Source organism: Lagenorhynchus albirostris, chromosome 17 (assembly GCF_949774975.1).
Source record: "Lagenorhynchus albirostris chromosome 17, mLagAlb1.1, whole genome shotgun sequence".
Taxonomy (NCBI): Eukaryota; Metazoa; Chordata; class Mammalia; order Artiodactyla; family Delphinidae; genus Lagenorhynchus; species Lagenorhynchus albirostris.
In genome coordinates, this window is record NC_083111.1 from 67,170,237 (window position 1) to 67,193,821 (window position 23,585).

The 23,585-nt window shown below is 41.9% G+C and overlaps 1 protein-coding gene across 2 annotated transcripts in view; it reads right to left on the bottom strand.

The window, feature by feature from the left end:
• TMEM65 (transmembrane protein 65) overlaps positions 1-13,778 on the bottom strand; it is a 49,610-nt gene extending 35,832 nt beyond the window's left edge. The window contains exon 1 of one of the 2 annotated variants that reach the window (XM_060127376.1): positions 13,068-13,778. In XM_060127376.1, the coding sequence (XP_059983359.1) occupies positions 13,068-13,353 (286 nt within the window). In that variant the 5' untranslated portion in view covers positions 13,354-13,778. The remainder of the gene's footprint in view (positions 1-13,067) is intronic. The other variant, XM_060127377.1, reaches the window with a different exon arrangement.
• Positions 13,779-23,585: the final 9,807 nt, after the last annotated feature.

Consider the following 23,585-nt stretch of genomic DNA (forward strand, 5'->3'; position numbering starts at 1 on the left):
AGGATTGGAAAAATTGTTATGAACTCTTATGCTATAATAGATATGGATAGATAGAGAAATATAAATAATATTTATTATGTATATAAATACATACATTCATATATTCACTAACTCTGTCCACTGTGGGGGCCTGAGAACAGCAGCACGCTAATAGCTATGAGCACACCTAATGTGCACATCTTGGTTTCTAAATACCATCCTACACCGAGAAAAAACAGGGCTCCTTATAGAAATGGCTGATTCCAGGGCTAGGGTAGGAAATGTGCTAAGATTAGCCTAGAATATCGCATGGTGCCAAAAATGAAACGTTCAAAGAGTAATGGAGGTGTCAAAAAGACAAGAAGCCAACTTGAAGGAGTTACCACTGGTGAAATATGGGACTGTCTGAGGGTCAAAAATGAAAGTAATGAATTGTAACCCATTAAATAGAGTAAGAATTCATGAATATATATTGATATGAATTCATAACTTGAATAGTTGATGAGGAATGGGATAATTCATAGACTCAAGGTAACTCCCCACAAAATATTAATTACAAAAAGGAAAATAGCAACTCTCTAGTGGATAAGTCAGACAGATATTACTTCATCAAATGTTCAAAGGAAATGGTTAACCAAGAAATAGTTAACATCATCAGAAACAAAGAAAAATCATGAGCAACTGATAGGATGAAAACAACATTAAATTACTTCTGTGATATTCCTACTTAAGATGCATAACTGGAATCTATTCATGAGGAAAGAGACAAAACCAAATTGAAGTATATGCTACAAAATAACTGGTCTGTAGTCCTCAAAACTATCAAGGTAATGAAAGCCAAAGGAAAGACTAAGAAACTGTTTCAAATAAAGGAAATTCTAAATGCAACATGTGATTCGGACTGGATCTTTTTGGTGTAAAGGAGCATTATTGGGACAACTGGTGAAACCTCAGTGACAGAGAATAAGATGGTAGTAATCTTTCCATGTTATTGTGGCTTACATGGGACAATATTCTTCTTTGTAGGAAGTATAGGCCAAAGTATTCCAGTTGTAGTGGGCATCGTGATGCACAGTTGATCCTTAGCTGCCCGAAGTCCTTCCGAGAGACAGCCCTCAGTGACAGTCCTCTTAGGGGACTGCTTCAGCTGAAGAATGCTGCCTCACCCAAGGCTCTGCCCCCTGCCCAGGGCAGTTCCGCATGTAATTTCACAGACGAGGAGGCCTGGACCTGTCACCCAACTCAGGACAGCACTGAAGGGTCGTTCTATCTCTAGACCTCTCCTCAGGTTCAGCTAAGGCTTCGGTTGAGACTGCATCACTTTACTTCTACCTCTGCCCAAAACTCCTTCCTTCCCTTCCTTTCTAAGGTGAGGTTTCCAAACGGCACTCCCAGTAAACTTCCTGCATGCTAAATTTTGTCTCAAAGACTGCTTCCCAAAGAACCTACCCTGTGCCAGGGATGACAGAGCATCATGTCAGCAACTTATTCTCAAATGATTCAGGGGAAGGAAAAAAATCTTACTATACTACACTTGAAACTTTTTCAGAAATTTGAGATTGTTTCTAAATTTTAAAAGCAATACAAAATTGAGTGGGGAAAACATAGGAAGAATAGGATGAAGAAAAGCAGAAGAAGAAAAGTATGACATAGGACATGGTTCACTGAAGAAATGAGACTAACCAATGAACAGTATATTCAAGGTAATAATGGGAAAGAAAAAGAAATTAGAACAAGGGAATAAATCTATTACACAACATTTATTACTCAAAAGTGATCGTTGTATAACTATAAAATCAGTGTTAACAATTCACACTTTTTGTAATGTTCTTAACAGGTCCCTTTGAGTAGAAAAAAATGCTATAATAATGTTTTTTTAAACCATAAGATCTTTCTAATACACAAACAAAATTTGCTAGCTCACAAAATATGCCACACCTTACATTATCACTCTCACATGTTTGCCTGTTTCCTTTCAAAATGCAAGGATGCCTGAGTTTATCTACATGACCTCAACTTTCTCACCTTAAAAACAAAAACACTTGCTATAACCTTGCTATTCAAAATATTGCCCCCCTGAACCTGTAGCACTGAATCATTGGGAACTTGTTAGAAATGCAGAACTCAAGCTCAACCCCAAATCTACTGAAACAGCATCTGTATTTCAGTAAGATTCCCAGATCATTTTATATGTACATTAAACTTTGTGAAGCAGGTTCTAGTTTTCACTGTGGGATATAGAGAGCTACAAAGAGTATTGCTCCCACCCTTACAGTGAAACGAAGTCAAACTAAATTCAAATTTATGACTTATTTCAAACCCATAAGAGAACTCAAGTCACAAAGCAAACAACTGGCCCTACATCAAAAGAGAAGCAGGCACCTGCAAGGACAGAGGAGACGTTAGCACATGCTTACTTGAGACAGATGCAACTGGACACCATACGAATACGGCTAGAATAGTAAGGGAACAGGTGAAGGCAGAGTGACAGCCAGTGCAACAGTGTGAAGGCATTAGGGTATGAATAAATTGTGGGAGTCTGCACCTTCTTGCAGGTTCTTTCACCAGAAATCTCACCAGACACAAAAGGTAATAGAAGGAGCCCTAAGAAAGCGTCCATTGTGGTACAGACCTAGAGGAAGGGAAAAAGCAGTAGTGCAGAAGGGACATGAAACTCTACCTGGATCCCTTTCTCAACCTCTCCTATGAGTCAAAAGCCTTAATCTGTGAGAACGGCAAAAATACTGTCACCCGTGGGCAGGTAGGGTGACTAACCATCCAGTTTGCCTGGGACTCTTTCAGTTTTAGCACTTAAAGTACCACATCCCAGGAAAAAAATGTTCTCCCTAGCCTTTAGGTATTTTAATTGAAAGTGGAGTTTCAAATCATCTTCTTGATTTCTCTAAGCTTCTTACCAAAGAAAATGAAAAGACATTACTTGCTAAATGGCCTGTATATTTTCTACACAATACTGCTAAAAAGAGGTATAATTTGCTTACCTGTGATATTACATTTTTCTCTGATAAACTAGAATTCTACACAGAACTCTGTAAAAAATGAGTAAACTAGTAACATATATTTAAAATAAGTTCAGACTTCTGACCGATGAGGAAAGAGGGAATCTTAGTAGTACTCAAGCTATGGCCCAACACCTCCTGCCCTCCATATCCAAAGTTCCCTTTAAAGAGTTGAATCCTTCCTTATTGATACTGCCTCCTCAGCCAACTAAAATCTGGCTTCTCCTCACATAATTCTTGACAAAGACATCACTCTCTTTTGTGTTGTTATATCCAATAGACCTTTACTCCACCCTCCCAACCGCCAGTCTTCCTCTTATTTGAACCATCTAAAGCACCAGATCATTCCCTCTTTCATGAAATGCTGTCTTCTTCACTTAGCTTCTGGAATACACTATTCTTGTTATTTTTCCTGACTTTGTAGACACTCCTCAGTCTCCCTCTAGTTCTGATCCTTCTTCATTTTCCCTTCCAATAAACACTGGTGCTTTTCAGAGTTCTGTCCTGGATCTTCCTCTCCATCTATATACAGCTGTTGACACCCACACTTACATCTTCAGCCTAAACTTCTATGAGCTCCAGATTTAAGTGTATAAATACATACACATGCATAAACACACACACCTACTTATTTGACATCTCCATTTATATTCACAAAGGTATCTACAATTTGACATGTCCAAAATTAACACTTTAAGTTCCACACCCCCAAATCTATTCTTTCCCCAGTGTTCTCCCTCACAGTTAATAATAACGCTTTTTACTCAGTCAGTATAGTCAGAAACCTAAGTCATCACTTACTATTTCCTTTCTCTTAATTATCTGACCCTTTCTAACCCATCAGCAAGTCCCATCAGTTCACTCTCACAAGTATGTCTTGACTCCATCTCCTCCTCTTCATCTCTGTGGCCACCTAGTCTCAGCCACCATCATTGCTAGCCTAGACTACTGTAACAGCTTCCTAAGTGGTCTCCCAGCTTACACATCTGCACCCTCCAATCTGTTCTCCAATAGCAGCCAGAGGGCTCTTCAAATACCATTATTTCACTAATGCTTAAATGCTCGAATGGCCTTCATATGGTTTACCCAGAAAGGTCCTGGCCTATCTGGCTTCTGTCTACGTACATCTCATCCCATTCCACTCTACCCTTTGTTCATTAAGTTCCACTCATATTTGCCTTCTTTCAATTCCTACACAATATGAAGTCCCTTCCTATCTCAGCCTCTTGGTATTTGCTTTTCCTTCTGAGAATGCCATCTGTCTGAATGAATGGCTTCTTCTCAATCCTTTATTTTCAGCTTAAATATTACCTAAACAGAGGCCTTCCCAGATCACTTTAAGTAAAGTAAATGTCCTTCTATTTATTCTTCTAATAGCACACACTGTCTATAATTATTTTATTATTTACTTTATTGCTCTTATCTTTCCTCTATCAAAAATGTAGGTTTCATGAGAGTATTTCCCTGAATTAATTTTCTGACACACTTCCAATATGCAGTACCGAGTCTACTATGGTAGGGAGAGTAACAAATATTTGTTACACAAATAAATTTTCTAAGTTTAGAAAGGTTTTCTATGAATAGCATGTTAGATTTTTTTAACTCATTTAAAAATCTAAAGGAAAATTAGAATAACGGTTAGAAAGTTAAAGATTTATAATAGTTGGAAGGCCCAAATACTAGTTTTCTGACTTTTTCAAAATCCCCCCACAATTTATAAACTTTTTTGCACACTGATATTACTTTGATTTCCCTTATTTTAAAAGTAACAATGCTATATTTGCTTTTGTATTGAATGTGTATATTATGCAAACATATAAAAGATAGACTAAGATATACTACCAGCACATGTGACTTTTATTGAGCATTTGAGTTGTTACCTTTTTTCCCAGCACATGTTAAAAAAATTCCAGGTATGAATATCTACAGAAAGGTGCAATAATAAGAACAGGGATTTTAAAGTCAAACAAAGCTAAGCTAAAAACTCTGCCACAGAGGTTTTAGGATCTTGGGCAAGCTCCTCAGCCTCAGCATCTTAATCCATAGAATAGAGATAACTCCTTCTCTCTCCAAGAGAAGTAAACAATAATTACATGAAAACTCACTTAATTAGCCCAGTATGTCTGTAGCAAACATTCAATAACTGCTAAGTAATGGTAATGAAAATGGTGTTGGCAGCAGCAATAGTGGTAGCAGTGGGATGTCTTCTATAAAATATAAGAACCATTATACAACAGAAATTCAGAAGTTATATTACAAAATATCATGCTATTTTTAAAATTACAAATGTTTTAATAACCCAGTGCCCTAAAGTCTACCCTAAAACTCAGAAAGAAGACAGAAAATCTAAAGTAAACCAAGTAAAGAACACCATTCTAACCTAAACTTCTCTGAACCTAAGTGCCTTTCAGGTATTTACAGCAACAATCCTTTGAACGGCCATAATCGTAACATTAGCAGAAATACAAGATCTTCAGTGTGAGATCTGAAGAGTCAGAGGTCCATAGCAATGTGATAGGTGCGACTGGCTAGCTGGAGAGACAGGAGAGTAGTGGTTTGTGACCCTGAAATGTCTATCAAGATTAAACCCTACTGAATAGCATAAGGGTAAAGAGAGAAAGAGATACTGAAAGAAATATAAGAAGAAAAAAAAAAAAACCACCATTAAAGAGTGACAGAGAGCAGACATTAGAAACAACAAGAGATGCCCGAGAAGCAGACCTCCTTCCACAGCAGCAAAGTTTACCACAAGGGACGAATGAGGATAGAGCAGAGTGGTCCGAGGGCACTGTGGATGGAGTGGGGCAGGGGCAGAACAAATCCGACACACCTCGCCAGCACTATGACACGGTCTGAAAGCATGCCAACGGAAACAGCACAGCGTTCTGGGGGCATCTGGTGTGATGACTAGTATCTCTACAAATAGAAGTTAAGTAGCCCCAAAGAAAATCATCGTATTAAAATACAGTATACAAGGACTCGGACATCTGGTACAAGCAAAACTGTGCTCGTTATACTTTTACTAAGGCAGAGAAAAAAGCAGTATGTTCAAATATGTTGCCATCAAACACAGTCAAAGTAAACGTTTCAGAGGTTAAGAGGAATGATGTTTTGTACAGAGGAACCGGTTTGCAAGGCAGAAATAGAGACACAGAGATAGAGAACAAACGTATGGACACCAAGGGGGGAAAGTGGGGGTGGGGGTGGGGGTGGGATGAATTGGGAGATTGGGATTGACATGTATACACTGATATGTATAAAATGGATAACTAATAAGAACCTGCTGTATAAAAAAAATGAAATAAAATTTTAAAAAAAAAAGAGGAATGACGTTTTGTTACCTGCAAGGTCCTTTGTCTAGAAGAGTCTCTCATTTACCAGATGGTCTGAGGTAACTACGTTATTATATTTTAACAAATAACTACTTGCTTTCATGTCGTTGTTTTCATTCACTTAAAGCATAAACCTATGAGTCAAAGACAAGGCTAGAATCTTACATACTAATTAATTCAGCTGACGAGCAAGATGCTAATAAAATCTGCACTCAGGAATTTAGTCCCTATTTGTTCCAGTTAGCTTTATATTCTCTCATGCCAAAGAAAACCACATAAGAGTATAGTTATACAAATTCATCACTATTTTTAGAAAAACTAAAACAGTCGCCACTGATAGTGATTCAATATCAGATCATTCCCAACATTCAAGATTATCCATTATCTTTATTTCTGCCTGACCCTTTGGATGACCCTATAAAGTTGCAGACTTTATATTATTTCAATTTTCCTATCTACAAACATCTTTATAAAAATTTCCTTGTCACAACTGCTATAAAAAGTAAGAAAATAGTGACTATTGAGAGGAACACCAGCAAATTACTGGTGAATTCAACTATGGCAGTGTTTGACTTATCTGGAAGCCCTATTTTCTAAGGGTCGAATATTTAGAATTTAGTTAAGAACTTAGAAGTGAAAGGACATCACAATCAAGGAAAAGAGTTATCACAAAGCTCATTTACTTGATAATGAGGTGAAGAGTCTGATACAGCATTTCATATAAAGCGATGGCCCTCAAGCAGATTGGTTTTGCTAAATTCCTCCCTTTCCTCCCACCCAGTGTCTCCTCCAGGGAATATTTGGCAATGTCTAGAGACATTTTTGGTACACAAAACTTGGGGTGAGGAGGGTGGGAGGGTGCTACTGGCATCTAGTGGCTAGAAGACAGGGATGCTGCTAAATATCCTATGTGGAGGACAGCCCCACAACAAGAATTATACAGCCCAAATGTCAATACCGCCAAGGCTAAGATATCCTGATATAGAGGAAAGAGTCCTATACATCTCTGTCTCCCTCTGTCTCTCTATATATCTATCAATCAAATGAATCACTATCACTATACTGGCACTCAGTACAAGAACGAATGGTCAAAAGTCTTAAGACAAACAAACAAAAACTAATACGTTACTGGTATGCATTAATAAAGAAAGATGTAATACAAGATTTCCAACAGAAACGATTAATTTTTAAATGTTATAAAGGATATAAAGGAACTGATATAAAGGAACAAACTACAATTATTAGTTATGGTTACCTACATAGAATATCTCCTCCTAATTTCCCTTCCCTTGAATCTAGACTGGTCTTAGTAACTTGTTTGACCAATAGCATGCAGCAGAAATGACATTCTGGGACTTGCAAGGCTAGGTCATAAACTGTGGTAGGTTGAACAATACCCCTCCTCATATGTCCCCATCCTAATCCTCCTACCTGTGAATACATCACCTCATATGGCAAAGGAGAGTTTGCAGATGTGATTAAGTTAAGGATTTTGAGAAAGATTAATCCTGAACTATCCAGGTGGGCCCTAAATGTAATCACGAGGGTCCTTATAAAAGAGAGGCAAAAAGGTCAATGATGTGACAACCGAAGCAGAGATTAATGTGAGCAAGAACCAAGGAATACCAAAAGCTGGAAGAAACAAGGACCAGATTCTCCCCTAGAACCTCCAGAAGGACAGGGCATTGCTAACACTTTTATTTTAGCCCCTTAAGTCTAATTTTGGACCTCAGACTTCCAGAACTCTAAGAGAATAAATTTGTGTTGTTTTAAGCCACTATATTTGTGGCAATTTGTTACAGCAACAATGGGAAACTGATAACAAAGTCTTACAGCTTCTACTTAGTTCTCTTGGAACATTTTCTCTGGAAGTCCTGACCATTTTAAGACTGTCATACTGGTGAGATCACATGCATCTACTCTGGTCAATAGTTCTCGTTGAACCCAGCCTTCCAGCCATGTCCAACAAAGTGCCAGACAAGTGAGTGAAGCCATCTTGGACTCTGTGACCAGCTCATCTGCCAGCCGTTTACCGAGTGACCCCCATAGATACCACGTGAAAGAGACGAATCACCCAGCTGAGTCCTGGCTATATTTCTGATCCACAAAATCATGAGAAATAATGGAACAGTCGTTGTTTTATGTCACAAATAACTCTGGACCTCAAGTTACATGTTAAATGATGATTAAAGATTGTTAAATAGAATATATCCATTTTGTAATGGAAGAAAAAACTCCTATTTATATTATCTGTTTTCTAGGCAGTAATCCCTAGTTATAGGGCTACTCCAACATTCCCATTAATTCTAAAGAATTGTAATTAAGCTTGCTGGAATATACTGCTGTAACTAGATTCTTTCCATATTGGTAAAATAACTGATTGTAACAAAGCTTCATTTACTTATCCAGGGCCAGGATATAGAAGCTCTCAGCTTATTAGAGATCACTCACTCTTCCTGACTCAATCCATATTTCATATCCTCATCCTGTTCTTCTCCTCTTTTCAGGTCTAGTTATTCCTTTATTCCTCTTTTACTGTTTCAACTAAGGCACCTAAATATCTTTATTCACAAATCTTAATTTGGAGTATGAAATGTTTTCTTGCCCTCTTTCTTATTCTCTTTGAGCAAAAGCCAAGATTATCTCCAGTTCATCTAGAGGTTAATAGCTTAACAGCACTGCCACTTTCCTATATAATCCTATACAAGGAGCTGAGAAAAATGGGGATACTCTTGTTAAGAGTCCAAGATCCCTAGTGGACTGGAACTCCACAAAAAATCATATTTGTTTCTATGTATTCTAAGTATGCTATATGGCAAGTTCTCAAAACAAAACTCCTCATGCTACCTTAAGTAAATAATCACAACGGTGGGGAACTACAAGATTAAATTTAGAATTATATGGTGTATCTATATGGATGTAGATAAATGGTAAAAAAATTTTGTAAAAAAATTTTTTTAAACATATACAATTATCACTTACACAGAGAAACAAAAAAAATGCAAGCTGATTAAGATCTAACATTGATAGAAAAACTGCTCTGTTCCCCCAAAACATCCCTTATTTGCCTATATAAAAAGAATCTCATTTTTAAAAATACTTTAAGTACACATTTAACAAAAATATTCCCTAAGAAGGTCCTTTTTTTCAAATCATATCTTTCACTGTGCCTCCCCAAAAGCCAGCTCCTACCTTTCTGTGTAATTCTCCAATGAGCATTAATTACAACATCTAAATAAGTGTGGAAGGCAGCCTCCAAGATGAGGCCCCCAATGATTTCCACCTCCTGGTATTCACACTCTGCCTGCATAGTATGCTCCCACAGTGTATGATGAGGGCAAAAAAGGATGGACTATCTCTTCTAAGACCAGGTTATAAAAGACTGTGGCTTCCAGCTTAGGTGTCTCTCTCATCACTCATTCTGGAGGAAGACAGCTGCCATGTCTTGAAACACTCAGGCAGCCCTGTGGAGAGACCCACACAGCAAGGAATTGAGACTTCTAGCCAACAGCCATGTGAGTGAGCCTTCTTGGAACTGGTTCCTCCAGCCCCATTTAAGACTTCAATAATGCAGCCCTAGCTGAAAGCTTGATTACAACTTCATGAGAGACCCTGAGGCAGAAACATCCCCCTAAGCTGCCCCAAGACACCTGATCCTTAGAAACCATGAGACAATACATGTCTGTTTTAAGCTATTGTGCTTTGGGGTAATTTGTTGTACAGCAATGTAGAACTAACTAATGCAATGAGCACTGCTCATCCTTCAAAAACCAAATAGGTATTTAAAAAAATTTTTTTAAATAATTATAAATAGAAATAGTAACTGCAAAACTTGAAAACAAATTTGGTTTAAAAAGCTCAGCTAAAATTAAAAGGCAACAGTAATAACATCAGCTTGCCAGTCCTACTTGTAAAAACAATGAACCAACAGGGCACTTTCAGAAGAATATGGACTCTTTCTGGAAGAATAGAGAGCAGGTTGAGCAGATAAATTGAAAACAGAACATCAACTTTTTTAAAACTAGGAAAGAAATCAGTTTGTAATTTAAAAATCACAATATCTTACTTAACTATTAACAAGACATCCCACAAAGTCTGCCTTATCTATTACAAACTGGTTCTAAAGCTTTATCTTGTCACAGACTATATCAAATGCCTACTGATAAACACATAAGAAAGATAAGGGCAAATATAACAAATTTCAGCAGTAGATCCCACTTCCATTTCACAGCACAGATTTTCTTTTTCTGTAATGTTTCCACACCAAATCCAAAGCACTTCATTAGATCATGCAAGCACTCTTTCCAAGAACACATAAGGTTTCCTATTGTAAGAAACAGCTCTTTTAACATAATTTATTTCATTAGGAAGTGCACTTAGTACACACATATTTAATACATGGGTTGAGGATTTAAAAACATTCAAAAAGCAACAATAAAAGAAAAACATGGCAATTTTTCATTTGTCTGGGGAAAAAATTGATTTCAGCAATAGAATGAGCTGTATGCATTCTCAACATAATAAATCCTCTCTACCTTAAATGGTTAATGAATAGGGTAATTTACTAGTGATGATCCCAGTTATCTCCATAGAAACTATATGTATTGATATCGAAAACAACGAGGAACACTAAGACTGTACTAAAAATTAAACCATCATCATCAATGTGTCATTTGAGTCAAAGAGCAATAATTTAGTCATCAACATTGGCAAAATTAGTTGACTTAAACTCTGAAGTTCTTTAGCTTTTAAGTCAAATAAGCATTCGAATACCCCATTGTTTCCTATATCCTTTATCTTGAACAAAGACAACTTAAATTACCAACTTCTCTCTCATATAACTTATGTATTATTAAGTTTAATTGACGCTAACTGATCTCCATTGACTGCAGTTTATAGGTCCTTTCCAGAATATTTAAAACCATGTTAAATTTTAAAATACATTTTCCATTTTCACTGGAAAATGTAGCATTCCTACTGGCATGTGCTAAAATAATAAGGTATGAGGCAAAATTTATCCATTTGTATCACAGGACATGCTTTTCATGCACTGTCATAAAATCATATTAATGAGGCCCTCCAATCTTGTAACAATGTTAATGCAGAATTTCCAAGAAATTACTTAGAAAAGGCCAAATGTGTGTTCAAACAGTCTTACCCATGGAGAAAGATTCCTAAAACTAATGCTCTAGTGTGAATGTCTTTATAATTTTCCAAGGGTCACATTTTCAGAAGTGAATATTTTAAAACCACACACTGAGTGCACACATAGCTCACAAATATGCTAGTATCTGATTATGACTTCATGTAATATCATGATTACATTTAGTAACCGAATTGATTGTGATATTACGTTGTTCCTATAGAAGCACTGTGGGTAGACAATGTCTGGAATCATCCAATACCATAAATTGGTCCACAATTCCCTGAACGGAGGTAAAAAAAGCAGTTAAAAGGCACAACTAATAAAAAGTTTCTAAAGAAGTAGTGTAGAAAAGTCCTGCTTATGAGGTAGACAATTCTCTCCTCCATTCCTGAATACAGACCAAAGAAGCGCTTTTAAGTGCCTGTGGAAGATCAAATGCCTTGCTCCAAATAAATGTGCTCTTAACTTACGGAACCTATGGAATGCTTATGTACCTACCAACCTTGAGGGAGGGGAGGAGTAAACTTAAAACAAACAAACAACAAAAAAGAAACAAAAAACACTTTCCAACACACCAGAATGTATAACATAAAACAGCAGCAATGTATTCTGTCTGTATCACGGTAGTTAAATGGCCAAAGTATCTTAAGACTGAATGATTTGCTCATTGGCCCCTTTCATCCTTCTGATTTTCTGACTTTTTAGCTTTTTCACTTGGACTCACATTCTGACATACCAGCATGCTGCACCGGTTTGAAAAATATCCTCCTTTAACAGGTTAGCTTTAAAATGGCTTGGCTTTCACCATTCCAAATTATTTTTGAGCAGAAGTCCGCTTTTTATTGCAGAGCCACAGATTTCCAGAAAAATACCTTCTTAACTACTGCATTCTTTCATCCTCTGGGGGCACAACAAAAACGGGAGTCTAACTTGGGCAGCACCAAGCCTGTGATGGGCTTGCAAATATGCATCGCGGTTGCTGGTCTGATCCACGCTTTCAGTTTCCCAGGAAAATGTTTCCTTCGGCTGCTTAAATGAATCCAACTGGAGGTGTACGAAAACAAGTCGCTGAGAACACCTCTGCCTTAACGAACCAACATCCCTTCTTTCGGACCCTGACACATCTTCGTTTGATAACCATTTAGCGAAGTGTCCCCCTGCCTCTCGGCTTTGTAGCGCTTTGGAAGGAGGCACCGCAGGCCACCGGCATGGCTGCACGTTCACAAGTAAGCAGCAAGGACTACAGGGGGACAGCAGGGCTGGGGGACGCGGGGCACAGCAAATCTAAACAAAATCAAATCAACGTCGGTTGGTAACTGGGGCTGAAGCTCCAACTGTGAGGCTGGGGAGGAACCAGCCAAGCGTTGGCCCTGGCTGCCTGGCACGATCCGCGCCTGTCCTACTGCCCCGGGGACACTCAGGAGGCGCAAAGTTCCCCCGCCCCCCCGGACGTCCCAGGCGCGAGGCCAAGCGGGCGAGGGGGTCGGCGGCGAGGGGCCCAGGCCGAGGGGCGGCCGGGGCGCAGGCGAGGTAGGGGAGGGCTCTGGGCACCCGCCCCTCCGTCCCCGGCTCGCCCCCTCGCGGCCCCCTTACCTTGGGCGATGGCAATGGACTCGAAGCGGTGCAGCTCCTTGAGCAGGCAGCTCCTCTCGCTGGAGTGCAGGCTGTAGATGAAGTCGCGCGCGCCCTGCGCCGTGTTCAGCGCCTCCATGGGCTCCTTCTTGGGGTGGGTGCCCAGCTCCCGGGGGCCGCCCGGGGCCGCGAGCGCCAGCAGCCCCCGCCCGCAGCAGCACCAGGACGGCGGGCGGGGCGCGGCGGCCGGGCCCGGCCTCAGGCTGTGCGCGGTCCGGCTCCTCAGCAGCGGCAGCAGCCGGGACATGGCGGGCTGAGGAGCGGGGACGCCCCGCGGCAGTCCGGGAGGGCGATTTTTGGCGAACCCGCGGGAAGAAGGAGCTGGGCTCAGCCCGACCCCGCCCCGATGTCCTCCTGACAGGCAGCCGAGGCGCCGGGAACCATGCACTCGGCGGGCCCGCGCGGCTGGAGCCTCCTCTTCAGTCCTCCTTCCCTTCCCAAAGGCTCGCGGCGCCTCCGGTCCCTCCAGACGACAAAAACTTTCTCTGAGGCGGCCGGGCCGGGAGAGCGCTCCCGGAGAAGGCGGGCGGGCGGTGCGGGCGGGCGCCTCCCAACCAGAGGAGCGGCGCGGGCGGGCGGGTTCGGCAAGGGTTTGTGTCTGTCAGTCTGATCTTCCAGAGGGATGAGTCAGCCACGCGCCGCCCTTCCCCGGCACCGCCCTTCCCCGGCACCGCCCTCCTCTCTCGCCGGTTTTCCCACCCTCTTGCCAGCCCTAGTCCCCACACCGTACGGCTTCCGCGCCGTCAAAGCAGCCACGCTCTCAGAGTACAGCCGCCGCCGCTACCCCTAGCGGCAATATAAGGGGGTAACAGGGCGGGACGAAGAAAAAAGGCGGGGTGTGAGGCGGAGCCGCGCAGGCGCATTGTGCAGCCTTGCGGGCCGCGCTTTCTCCGGGCTAAAGAGAGTGCACGCGTGTCCCCACCCCCTCCTAAGCATGAAGGTGGAGAAAGAGAGGGACCTTGCCCCTTGCGCCGGCCTCCGGTTGGCTGAGTAGTACGGCTGCCACCCGGCCCCTCTAGCGCCGTGCCTGAATCTGAGGCTGGTTCTGAACGATGCTCCAGCGTGTAGGCCCTCTCGCCCGTCACGGGCCCGGCCACAGCGCCCTGCTCAGGCTTTGGAACATTGAAGCGCCCAGGCCGCGCCCTTCGCCAAGTCCGCGCACACCCAGACTTCGGCCAGACAACCGAGTCTCCGAGACACCCGCTCTGGGAGCCCCAGAGGGAGGGCTAGGCCAGTTCTCCCGCTTCCCAAGAAGAGTCTGAGACAGAGACCTTGACACTGAGAACACCCTTCTCCGTTCTGATGCAAGCAGCTTAGAGACATTGGAGCCTGAGGCAAGAATGTCACAGACCTTTTCCAGGTGGTTGTCCAGGTTTGTTTGCTTGGTTTTTTTCTCTGTGCCAAGGTGGAAAGAATTCTGCGATCCTCCACCATTTCCACGTGTCCTAGGCATCTTTCAAGGCCCCAGTTCATAGGGTCTGCTATTCCAAGCTTTAATTTATCTCTTGCTAAGGGAGGAGATCTCTGCTTTATCTGAACCTGTCTGAAGGCACTTAGGCTTCCTGTCTTCTTAGAGAATAGATCCACTTAGAGACTAAATCTGCTCAAGTGTAATCAAGATCTAAATCCTATCCTTATCATACCCACTGCCGCACCCAGCCCGAGACCTTGTATACAGTAGATGTGCTATAAGAATGTAAGTGCAATATATAAATGCGTGTCAAGGGAGGAACGGTATCACTAAATCCTCCTACTGCTGTAACCCAGTGGTTCTCCAAGTGTGGTCCCTGGACAGCAGAGCTTGTGAGACATGAAAATTTGTGTGCTCCACCAGAGACTTCCTGAATCTGAAACTGGGGGTTGGTCCCTGTCTGCGGTTTTTTTGGGGGTTTGTTTTCCTTTTTCCTTTGCGGTATGCGGGCTTCTCGCTGTTGCGGCCTCTCCCGTTGCAGAGCACAGGCTCTGGACGCGCAGGCTCAGCAGCCAAGGCTCACGGGCCTAGCCGCTCCGCGGCATGTGGGATCCTCTCGGACCGGGGCACGAACCCGCGTCCCCTGCATCGGCAGGCGGACTCTCAACCACTGCGCCACCAGGGAAGCCCCCTGTCTGCGTTTTAACAAGCCCTCCAGTTAATACTGATGCACACAAAATTTGAGAACCACTGCTCTAACTTAAACATGGAGAGCAGTTTTTTAAATTTTTAAATTTCAGGGCAGTGCCTCTAGTGTAATAATGACAAGAATTTTCTCTGTGGAAAATGGAAGCTCTTTGAGGGTAGAGATTTTCTTGTCTTTGAAACCCCCTACACCTCCCAGTGTGGGTTGGAATCTTCTACAGAGTTATTTAAATTCTTGGGATTTCTACCACCACTACCCCCCCCATATCCCTTTTACCCCCAAGAGATTCTGACTCATTGGGCTTGGGCTGGGACCTGGGAAGAGGGGTTTGAAAAAGCCCTTGAGTAGGAATTCCCAGCAGTCTCCAGGACACCAGTTTTGTGTTTGGGTTCCAGAAACAGATTGCTGAAAATTTTATAACTGGATCAACCACTTCCTAGCTATGTGTTAGTGTTAGATTGTTTCAGTAGTGGTTCCAATAATCATGCCTTATGGTATCCACTCCCTTGTGTAGACCTGTCGCACATGACTGTGGGCTCGGCCACGTGACTTGCTTTAGCCAATAAGTGGGACATCACAGCCGTGCTCTAAGTGCTTGTTCCTTAGGGCTTGCTGTAATGTGTTTGCTTTATGAATATTCAGTCCTGCTATAGAAAATAAGAGAAACAAAAATGTAGACACAATTTGCTTATGAGACATGTTACACGCAGAGTAAATGGATATGTGTTGAACATAGACAAAAAGGATGGAACAAATGAAAGTGCTACTTCAGATAGAAGGAGATAGACCAAGTAAACTTTAAATATTAGTAAGGCATGAATCATACAACCTCTCAACTGACAACTGTGTCATTCCTAAATTGACCACCAACTAGTGATATCCATTATAGCCCCACTGTGGCCTCATGTAGTCTCTGCACAAGAAAAGCAGCTAAATCCCCAGCTGCTCAGGCAGCTAATGGCCAGCTACAGTTATGACCAGACACACTTGCTTCTGTATCACTCAGATGTATGTCAGATGTATGTCGATTCCAGACCTGTTCAGTCTGCCAAAACCCCTCGCTTACCCTCCACTCCGGTCCTTAAAACCATGCCATCTATGGTTTTAAGTGCTATGGTCCTTCCACCCTGCTTATACCCTATCCTAAGCTTGTTTATCTACTCCTTTTCTTTCTCCTCGCTTCTCATTCTGTTTTAAATTGGTTGATAAACTGTTGCTGCTCTTTAAGTGAACATGCTAAATCAAACTTAGTGGCTTAAATAGCCAGTTTATTTTGCTCATGATTTTGTAGAAATAGAAATAGAAATTCAGGAAATAGAAATTCAGGAAGGGCTTGCTTGGGCAGTTCTGTGTTGGTGTCTCTTATCGGATGTCACTGCAGCTGCAGTCGTTTAAAGGTTCATCTAGGCTGGACATCCAAGATGGCACACTCATGTGGCTGACAGTTGAGGCTGGCTGTTGGTTGGCTGGAAGCTCAGCTGAGACCGTGAACCAGAGTGCCTTCACACACCGCCTCCAACATGTCAGACTTCTCACATGGCAGCTGGCTTCCCTGAGAGCGAGTGTCTGAAAAGAACCAGGTTCATGGCCTTTAATGACTTATCCTAAGGTTCATGGCCTTAATGACTTATCCTAAGGTTCATGGCCTTTAATGACTCATCCTAAGAAGTAATGGAGCATCACTTCCACTGTATTCTGCTAGCTACCAGCAAGCCACTAAGACCAGCCCATATAAAAGAGAAGGGGATATGGACCTCCACCTCTCAATGGAAACAGTGTCAAAGAATTTGGGGACGTGTTTTGTTTTGTTTTAAGATGTTGGGGGTAGGAGTTTATTAATTTATTTATTTTTGCTGTGTTGCGTCTTCGTTTCTGTGCGAGGGCTTTCTTTAGTTGTGGCAAGCGGGGGCCACTCTTCATCACGGCGCGCAGGCCTCTCACTATCGCGGCCTCTCTTTTTGCGGAGTACAGGCTCCAGACGCGCAGGCTCAGTAGTTGTGGCTCACGGGCCCAGTTGCTCTGCGGCATGTGGGATCCTTCCAGACCAGGGCTCGAACCCGTGTCCCGTGCATTAGCAGGCAGATTCTCAACCACTGCGCCACCAGGGAAGCCCTGGGGACATGTTTTAAAGCTGCCACATAAACAATGTGATTCAAGCATCTTAATTTGGTCTATAAGCCTATCTACATATATGCTTAATCCTTACTAGTCACTTGTGTTATTTCATTTTCTTCTTTCTTTTTTATCATTTCGCTTGGTATATCAATGTCTTTGTTACTGGTTTCTAAGAACTCACTTATGAAAGGATGTTAACCATTTATCGTGCAATGCAAAAGAAATACCATATTTTATTGCCATCAATTTATTATGGTGTTTTGTATTTTGGTTTTGTATTAAAATATAATCGTGTGGTTTTGGAAAAAAAAAAAAAGCCTATCTGTTCCATGACTTATGGTACAATCTTGGAATTTGGCTGCCACATAAAAAGGTCCGGAGTATCCTGCTAGAAAGGCCACATGAAGGAGGAGGCGACAGCCAATAGCTGCAGCTAACTACCAGGCACATGCGTGAGGCCATCTTGGACCACCTAGTCCCAGTCAAGCCCCAGATGACAGCATTGCAAAGTGGTTGAGATCATTAGCTCTGGAGCCAGACTGCCTAGGTTTGAGTCCCCACTCTACCGTTTACTAGATGTATAACCTTGAGCTAATAACTCAACCTTTCCATGACTGCTCATCTCTTTGATGGGGATAAGGGCGTGTTGCTAAGTTTGCTCATCTGTTAAATGGACATAAGGGCATCTGCTTTAGAGGGTTATAGTGAAACTAAATACATGTAAAGTATTTCAAACAGCGCCTGGAACATGTAAGTGCTCAATAAATTATTACTATCCAAATTCCTGTGGACCTCTCAAACCTCTAGGATTAGGTCTTTGGACCCTAATTTGAGAAATAGCTACCTAGCTATCTGTCATTTAATACACATGTAATGTGTACTAAGTGGATCCTCTATCCACTCTCTTTCTCTGAACATTTGAATACCCTAAATATAAATGGAGGAGATGGGGAGGGGGGAGGGTTGGGGGGGGTCCACGTATGGAGCTATGGAGAAGTATAGGATAAGGCAGGTCTAACTGTGCGTGGCAAGAGGAAGGCTGTGAGGAAATGGGAGGGTGCCGAGGAGGTAGTGCCAGCAGGTTGGAGAAGGTTACAGAAATGGAAGAGGGAGAGGAGAGCCCAGAAGGCAATCCTGGCCTGGGTTCAGCCTAACCTGCTCTTCACTTTTAAAGATGACAAACATCATGCCTCAGTTAACAGTCACAGTCTCCTCCTCATGAAAAATTGGTGCTGAGTCAACAGTCCACAGTAGGTTACATTATGCAAATCCTCTCCAGAGTTCCTGGCATCCCTGTTGCTGGCAGGGCACAAGGCCATTTGCTGTCTGCATCTTACAATACGTTATACACCCCGTTATTGCTGGCCACTTTAAAATTCTTGAAATTGTTGCTTTACTTGGTGGGACCTTTAATCATTTTTTTCTGCCCACATTTTTGCAGTTCCCTTATTATACTTCTTATCCATCAAGTCTTAGTATTCTGACCCCCGGAAGTCCCCTGCCTCATTGGGGCTGTGGTGAATCAATTGCTGCTTCACAATGAAAACCACAAAATCTTACTAGGAAAATTAAAGAAGACTTAAATAAAGGGAGGGAAAGATCAATTCATGTTTGGAACAGTCAATAGCATTGATATAAGATGACGGTTCTCCCCAAATTAATCTATAAATTCAGTGCAATCCCAATCAAAATCCCAACTGTGTTTGTGTCTCTGTATATGTGTGTGTGAAATGGTCAAACTGATACTAAAATTTATATTGCAATGCAAATGGAGGCAGTGTAGCATACCAGAAAGAGCATGGGTCCCCTGACTTTACATCCTAACTCTAATACCTACTAGCTGATTCAGTTTGGACAAGTTGTCTATGATGCGAAGTCTTGGTTTGGGGGTTTCTTGTTATTTCTTAAAATACCACCTCACAGAGTCATGAGCATAAGATGAGTTAATATATGTGAAACACATGGCACAATACCTAACATGTAGTAGGTGGTCAAAAAATAATAGGTAGTATTAGAAGGCATTAAGATTTAAAAATTAGTGTTAGCAGTATCAGTGTATCTACAGGTATCGGAGGCTCATATAACTTCAGAGCTAAAAGAAAGAGAATCCAACTGGATCTCTATTTTCTCAATGTTTCTTCACTCTCCATCTCCCTGCAGTTTAGCTGTTGGGCTTCCAAAGGACAAGGCTGGAGATATAAATTTGAGAGCCATCAGCATCCAGGTATCATTGAAAGCTGTAGACCTGGCCAGGTTTCCAGTGGGTAAAGTAAAGATGGAGATGAGAATGTGGGGCTGCCCCTGGGACCCTTCACCACTGAGACACTGGAAGAGGCAGAGGAGCCAGCAAAGTAGGAGGAAAAGCAGAGTCCTCCTCTCTGTTTCTAACATTAGAAACACTGAGAATGATGTTCGTCTGATACTGGTCATCATTCTTCTTGGGATATTGGATGATTTTGTTAACTTTCTTCTTTGCCCTTGTCTCTGTTGCTTGAAATTTTTATGATAAGTGTATATATTGATAATTTAAACAAATAGAAAGCTTTACTCTAAAGAGGGGAACTACAGAACACTTTTGGTATGAAAAACACCTGGAAAATCCTAAATAAATTCTGAACAGACAGTCTCTCTTTTGGATCCTTTGCATTCCTCTACACCAGTCATTTATTACTGCCTCTCATCACCACCTCATTTTGGTGCTTCATCTTTAACGATTTAATCTATATGTTGAAAAGTGTCCATCACAGGGCAAGAAGCAGTATCTCATGGAAGCAGGATGGAAAATATAAGAGAGGGGCTATCAACTGGAGCTCAGAACTCATGTGTTAATTTCATACTCCAAGAGGTTCATATTTATCTGTCCATAAGTATACCTATAGGCAACACGACTATCTCTGTCCACACAACATGAGAAGTGCATATGCACACATAATACCCGTTCATATCAACACACACACACACACACATACATGCACACACCCCTGCCTGACTCAAGGCAATATTTTGTAACTTTTCCCCCTTCCAGATTGCCTGTTGTGTTTGAGTCTGAGTAGGGATGTTGACCAAGGTAAATGTAAACAACAGGGCTATGAAATGCCTTCTCTTCAGACTTTAAACTTGAATTCTTAATGAGGTTTCCAGGTATTTAGATGCCCCAAGAACTATTTTTGAAAAATTACTCCAACTTTGAGCCCAGCAGCAAGATCAGCGGAAGGATTCTTGAATGTTCCTGTTTTTGAAGGAAAATAAGGCATCAACTCAGACTTTTCTGAACACCCTTTCAAATAGACTTATTAAGTCATCTTCTAACACATACCTAAATTCAAATAACATTGACCCCTCCCCGCTCTGTACCAGCCACCAAGCTAGGACTGGAAGTATAAAAATAAAAAGATATTTTGTTTAAGGCCAAATTTTCTATTTTAGACCAAATATTTTCACTGCTGTCAGTTACTACTGTTCAACAGAATCGATTCTCAGGGTGTGAGAGGATTGCTCTTCCTTGTCCCCTTGAAGTGGGGGAGTGGCCATGTGACTTGCTTTGGCCAATGAATGGAAACCTGACTGACACATTTTCACCTCCAGATGCAAGCACTTAATTGCCTGTGCTCAGCTGTGCAGCTCTGTCCTCTCCTAGCATGGTGAGATTCACAACATGTATTGAAATGGAAGTTCCATGAAATTGAAGAGGCGGGAAGTAGTGAGCCAATATAGGAGGACAGCTGCCCTGGAGAGTTGCCCCAATCCACAGCAGATTTTGCGTGACAGATAAACTTTTTTTGTGTTGAGTCACTGTGATTTAGGCAAAAGCTCCCATATCATGACTAGTACAGCTCCTACTTTGTTTCTTACATTGAATGCCTCCTTTCACTCCTTCTATTTTCTTTATCTAAAAGGACGCCTGTTTTGGCTCCAGGGTGTTTGTTTTTCCTTGGGATTAAGATATAGGGAAACAGGGTCCTTGTTTCCTTTGTCTTGTTTCTGAGCTTTATGTGGGTCTGGGACCACAGATATAGATTTGGGAGTCAGCAGCATTAAGGAAGTGGTTAAATCCATGCACTGGATAGAAAATGTTTAAATGAAAATTTAAGAGGACAGAGACCTGGGAAACAACAAGAGTTAAGGGATAAGCAGTGGAAGAAGAAAGAACCAAGAGAAGAAGGTAAGATGATGTGGCAAAAGGAAAACAAAACAAAAAACAGGTGGCTTCAGAAGCCAAAGGATGATACAGTTTCTAGAATGAGTGGTCTACAGTTTCAAATACAGCAGCAAAATCAAGCAAATTAAGGACAAGATAGTACTCATCAGAAACGATGCGTTGACTGTAAGTGGGTGAAGAAAACACAGAGTTAATGGGAGAATAGATGACATCAACACAGTAATACAAGCGGGAAGCAGGTAGAGGAGTGGTAACTAACCTGACTGATCAGAGGGAGGTGGAAACTAAACTGGAATGGAACAACCCAGAAGCTTCATTTTAGTAACAGCCTCAAAAAAGTATAGGAATTGGAGGCATCAGGTACCTCTGAAGGTAGAGATAGAGCTGAGCTGAAAACAGAAGATCCAGGTGAAAATTTTTAATGGAGCAGTTGTAAACCCAGATCCCATGCAGCTGGGAGATGGCCACTCCCTCACCCCAGGAGAAATCTAGAAGTTTACTAGTGGAGAGACACTAGGCTTGGAGGCTCCAGGAGCACCTGAGGGCAAGGGAAGCACAACACAAACAAGGAGATTAAGTGACTGCCACAGACTGACTCAAGGATCCCTTATCACTCTCCTGCTCTGCCTCGACAACGTTCTGTTAACCATAGTATTGGAGGATTCCTCTCTGAGAACCCAATAAAAGAGCGCAGCCAGGCCACCCCGTAATTAACCAGGCCACCAATTAACCAGTTCTGCCAGTCACAGTTTCTAGCTTTTTGTTGTCTCATTCTTAAAGGCAAAATATGAGCTAAGAGCCTAAATTCACTAGTCAGCTGAAGAAAGCCTTCAAGATGGAAAGACAGAACCAAAACAGTCTTAAAGAAACAAACAAAAAGGAACTCAGGACACAGGGAGCAAAATAAAACTTTTGAAAATGTATAACATTAACATCTTTGCAAAATAAGAAGCGATACTGCATCTATGGAAAGATAGGAGTCTATAAAAGTAGGAACATTCAGAAAACAAAAGGGACTTCCCTGGAAGTCCAGTGGTTAAGACTCTAAGCTTCCAAGGCAGGGGGCACAGGTTTGAGCCCTGGTCAGGGAACTAAGATCCCACATGTCATGCGGTGCAGCCAAAAAATTTTTTTAATTGAAAACAATTAAAAATAAAAACAGAAAACAAAAAATCTTACTTGAAGATTTAAAGTATGACAAAGTGAGAAATGTAGCAAAAAGATTGGAAGATAACACCAAGAAAAAACTTTATCATATCTATATGGTAGATAATATAACAAAATAGAAGACAAGTGACAAAATTATAGAATCAGGTCAGGAGGTGCAAGAGAGTTAAAGAAGATAAAGTAGTTTTGAAAATGTAAGGGAGAATATTGTCAAATATCTGAAGGAGGGACTTCCCTGGTGGCACAGTAGTTAAGAATCTGCTCTGCCTGCCAATGCAGGGGACACGGGTTCGAGCCGTGGTCCGGGAAGATCCACATGCTGCGGAGCAACTAAGCCCATGTGCCACAACTACTGAGCCTGCGCTCTAGAACCCGCGAGCCACAACTACTGAGCCCATGTGCCACAGCTACTGAAGCCTGTGTGCCTAGAGCCCACGAGCCACAACTACTGAGCCCATGAACCACAGCTACTGAAGCCCACGCACCTAGAGCCCGTGCTCCGCAACAAGAGAAGCCACCCCAATGAGAAGCCGAAGCATCACAACAAAGAGTAGCCCCCACTCGCCGCAACTAGAGAAAGCCTGCACGCAGCAACGAAGACCCAACACAGCCAAAAATTAATTAATTAATTTTAAAAAAAACATCTGAAGGAAATTTCCCCAAAGTGAAGGTCATTTGTTCCCAGATCAAGAGTTCATTGAGGGCTCAGAATACTAGATAAAAAGAGGACCCACTCCAGAGCCTGTCATCATGACATTTCAGATCACTAGGAACCAAGAACAGATTCTGAAAGTTCCCAGCATCAAAGTCAATGGTTGTCAAGGGGAGTTCAATAAAAATAATCCCATAAGAATGGTTTCAGACTCTCAACAGCAATGCTGGAGACTAGAAGTCAACAGAGAAATAACTTCAAAATTCTGA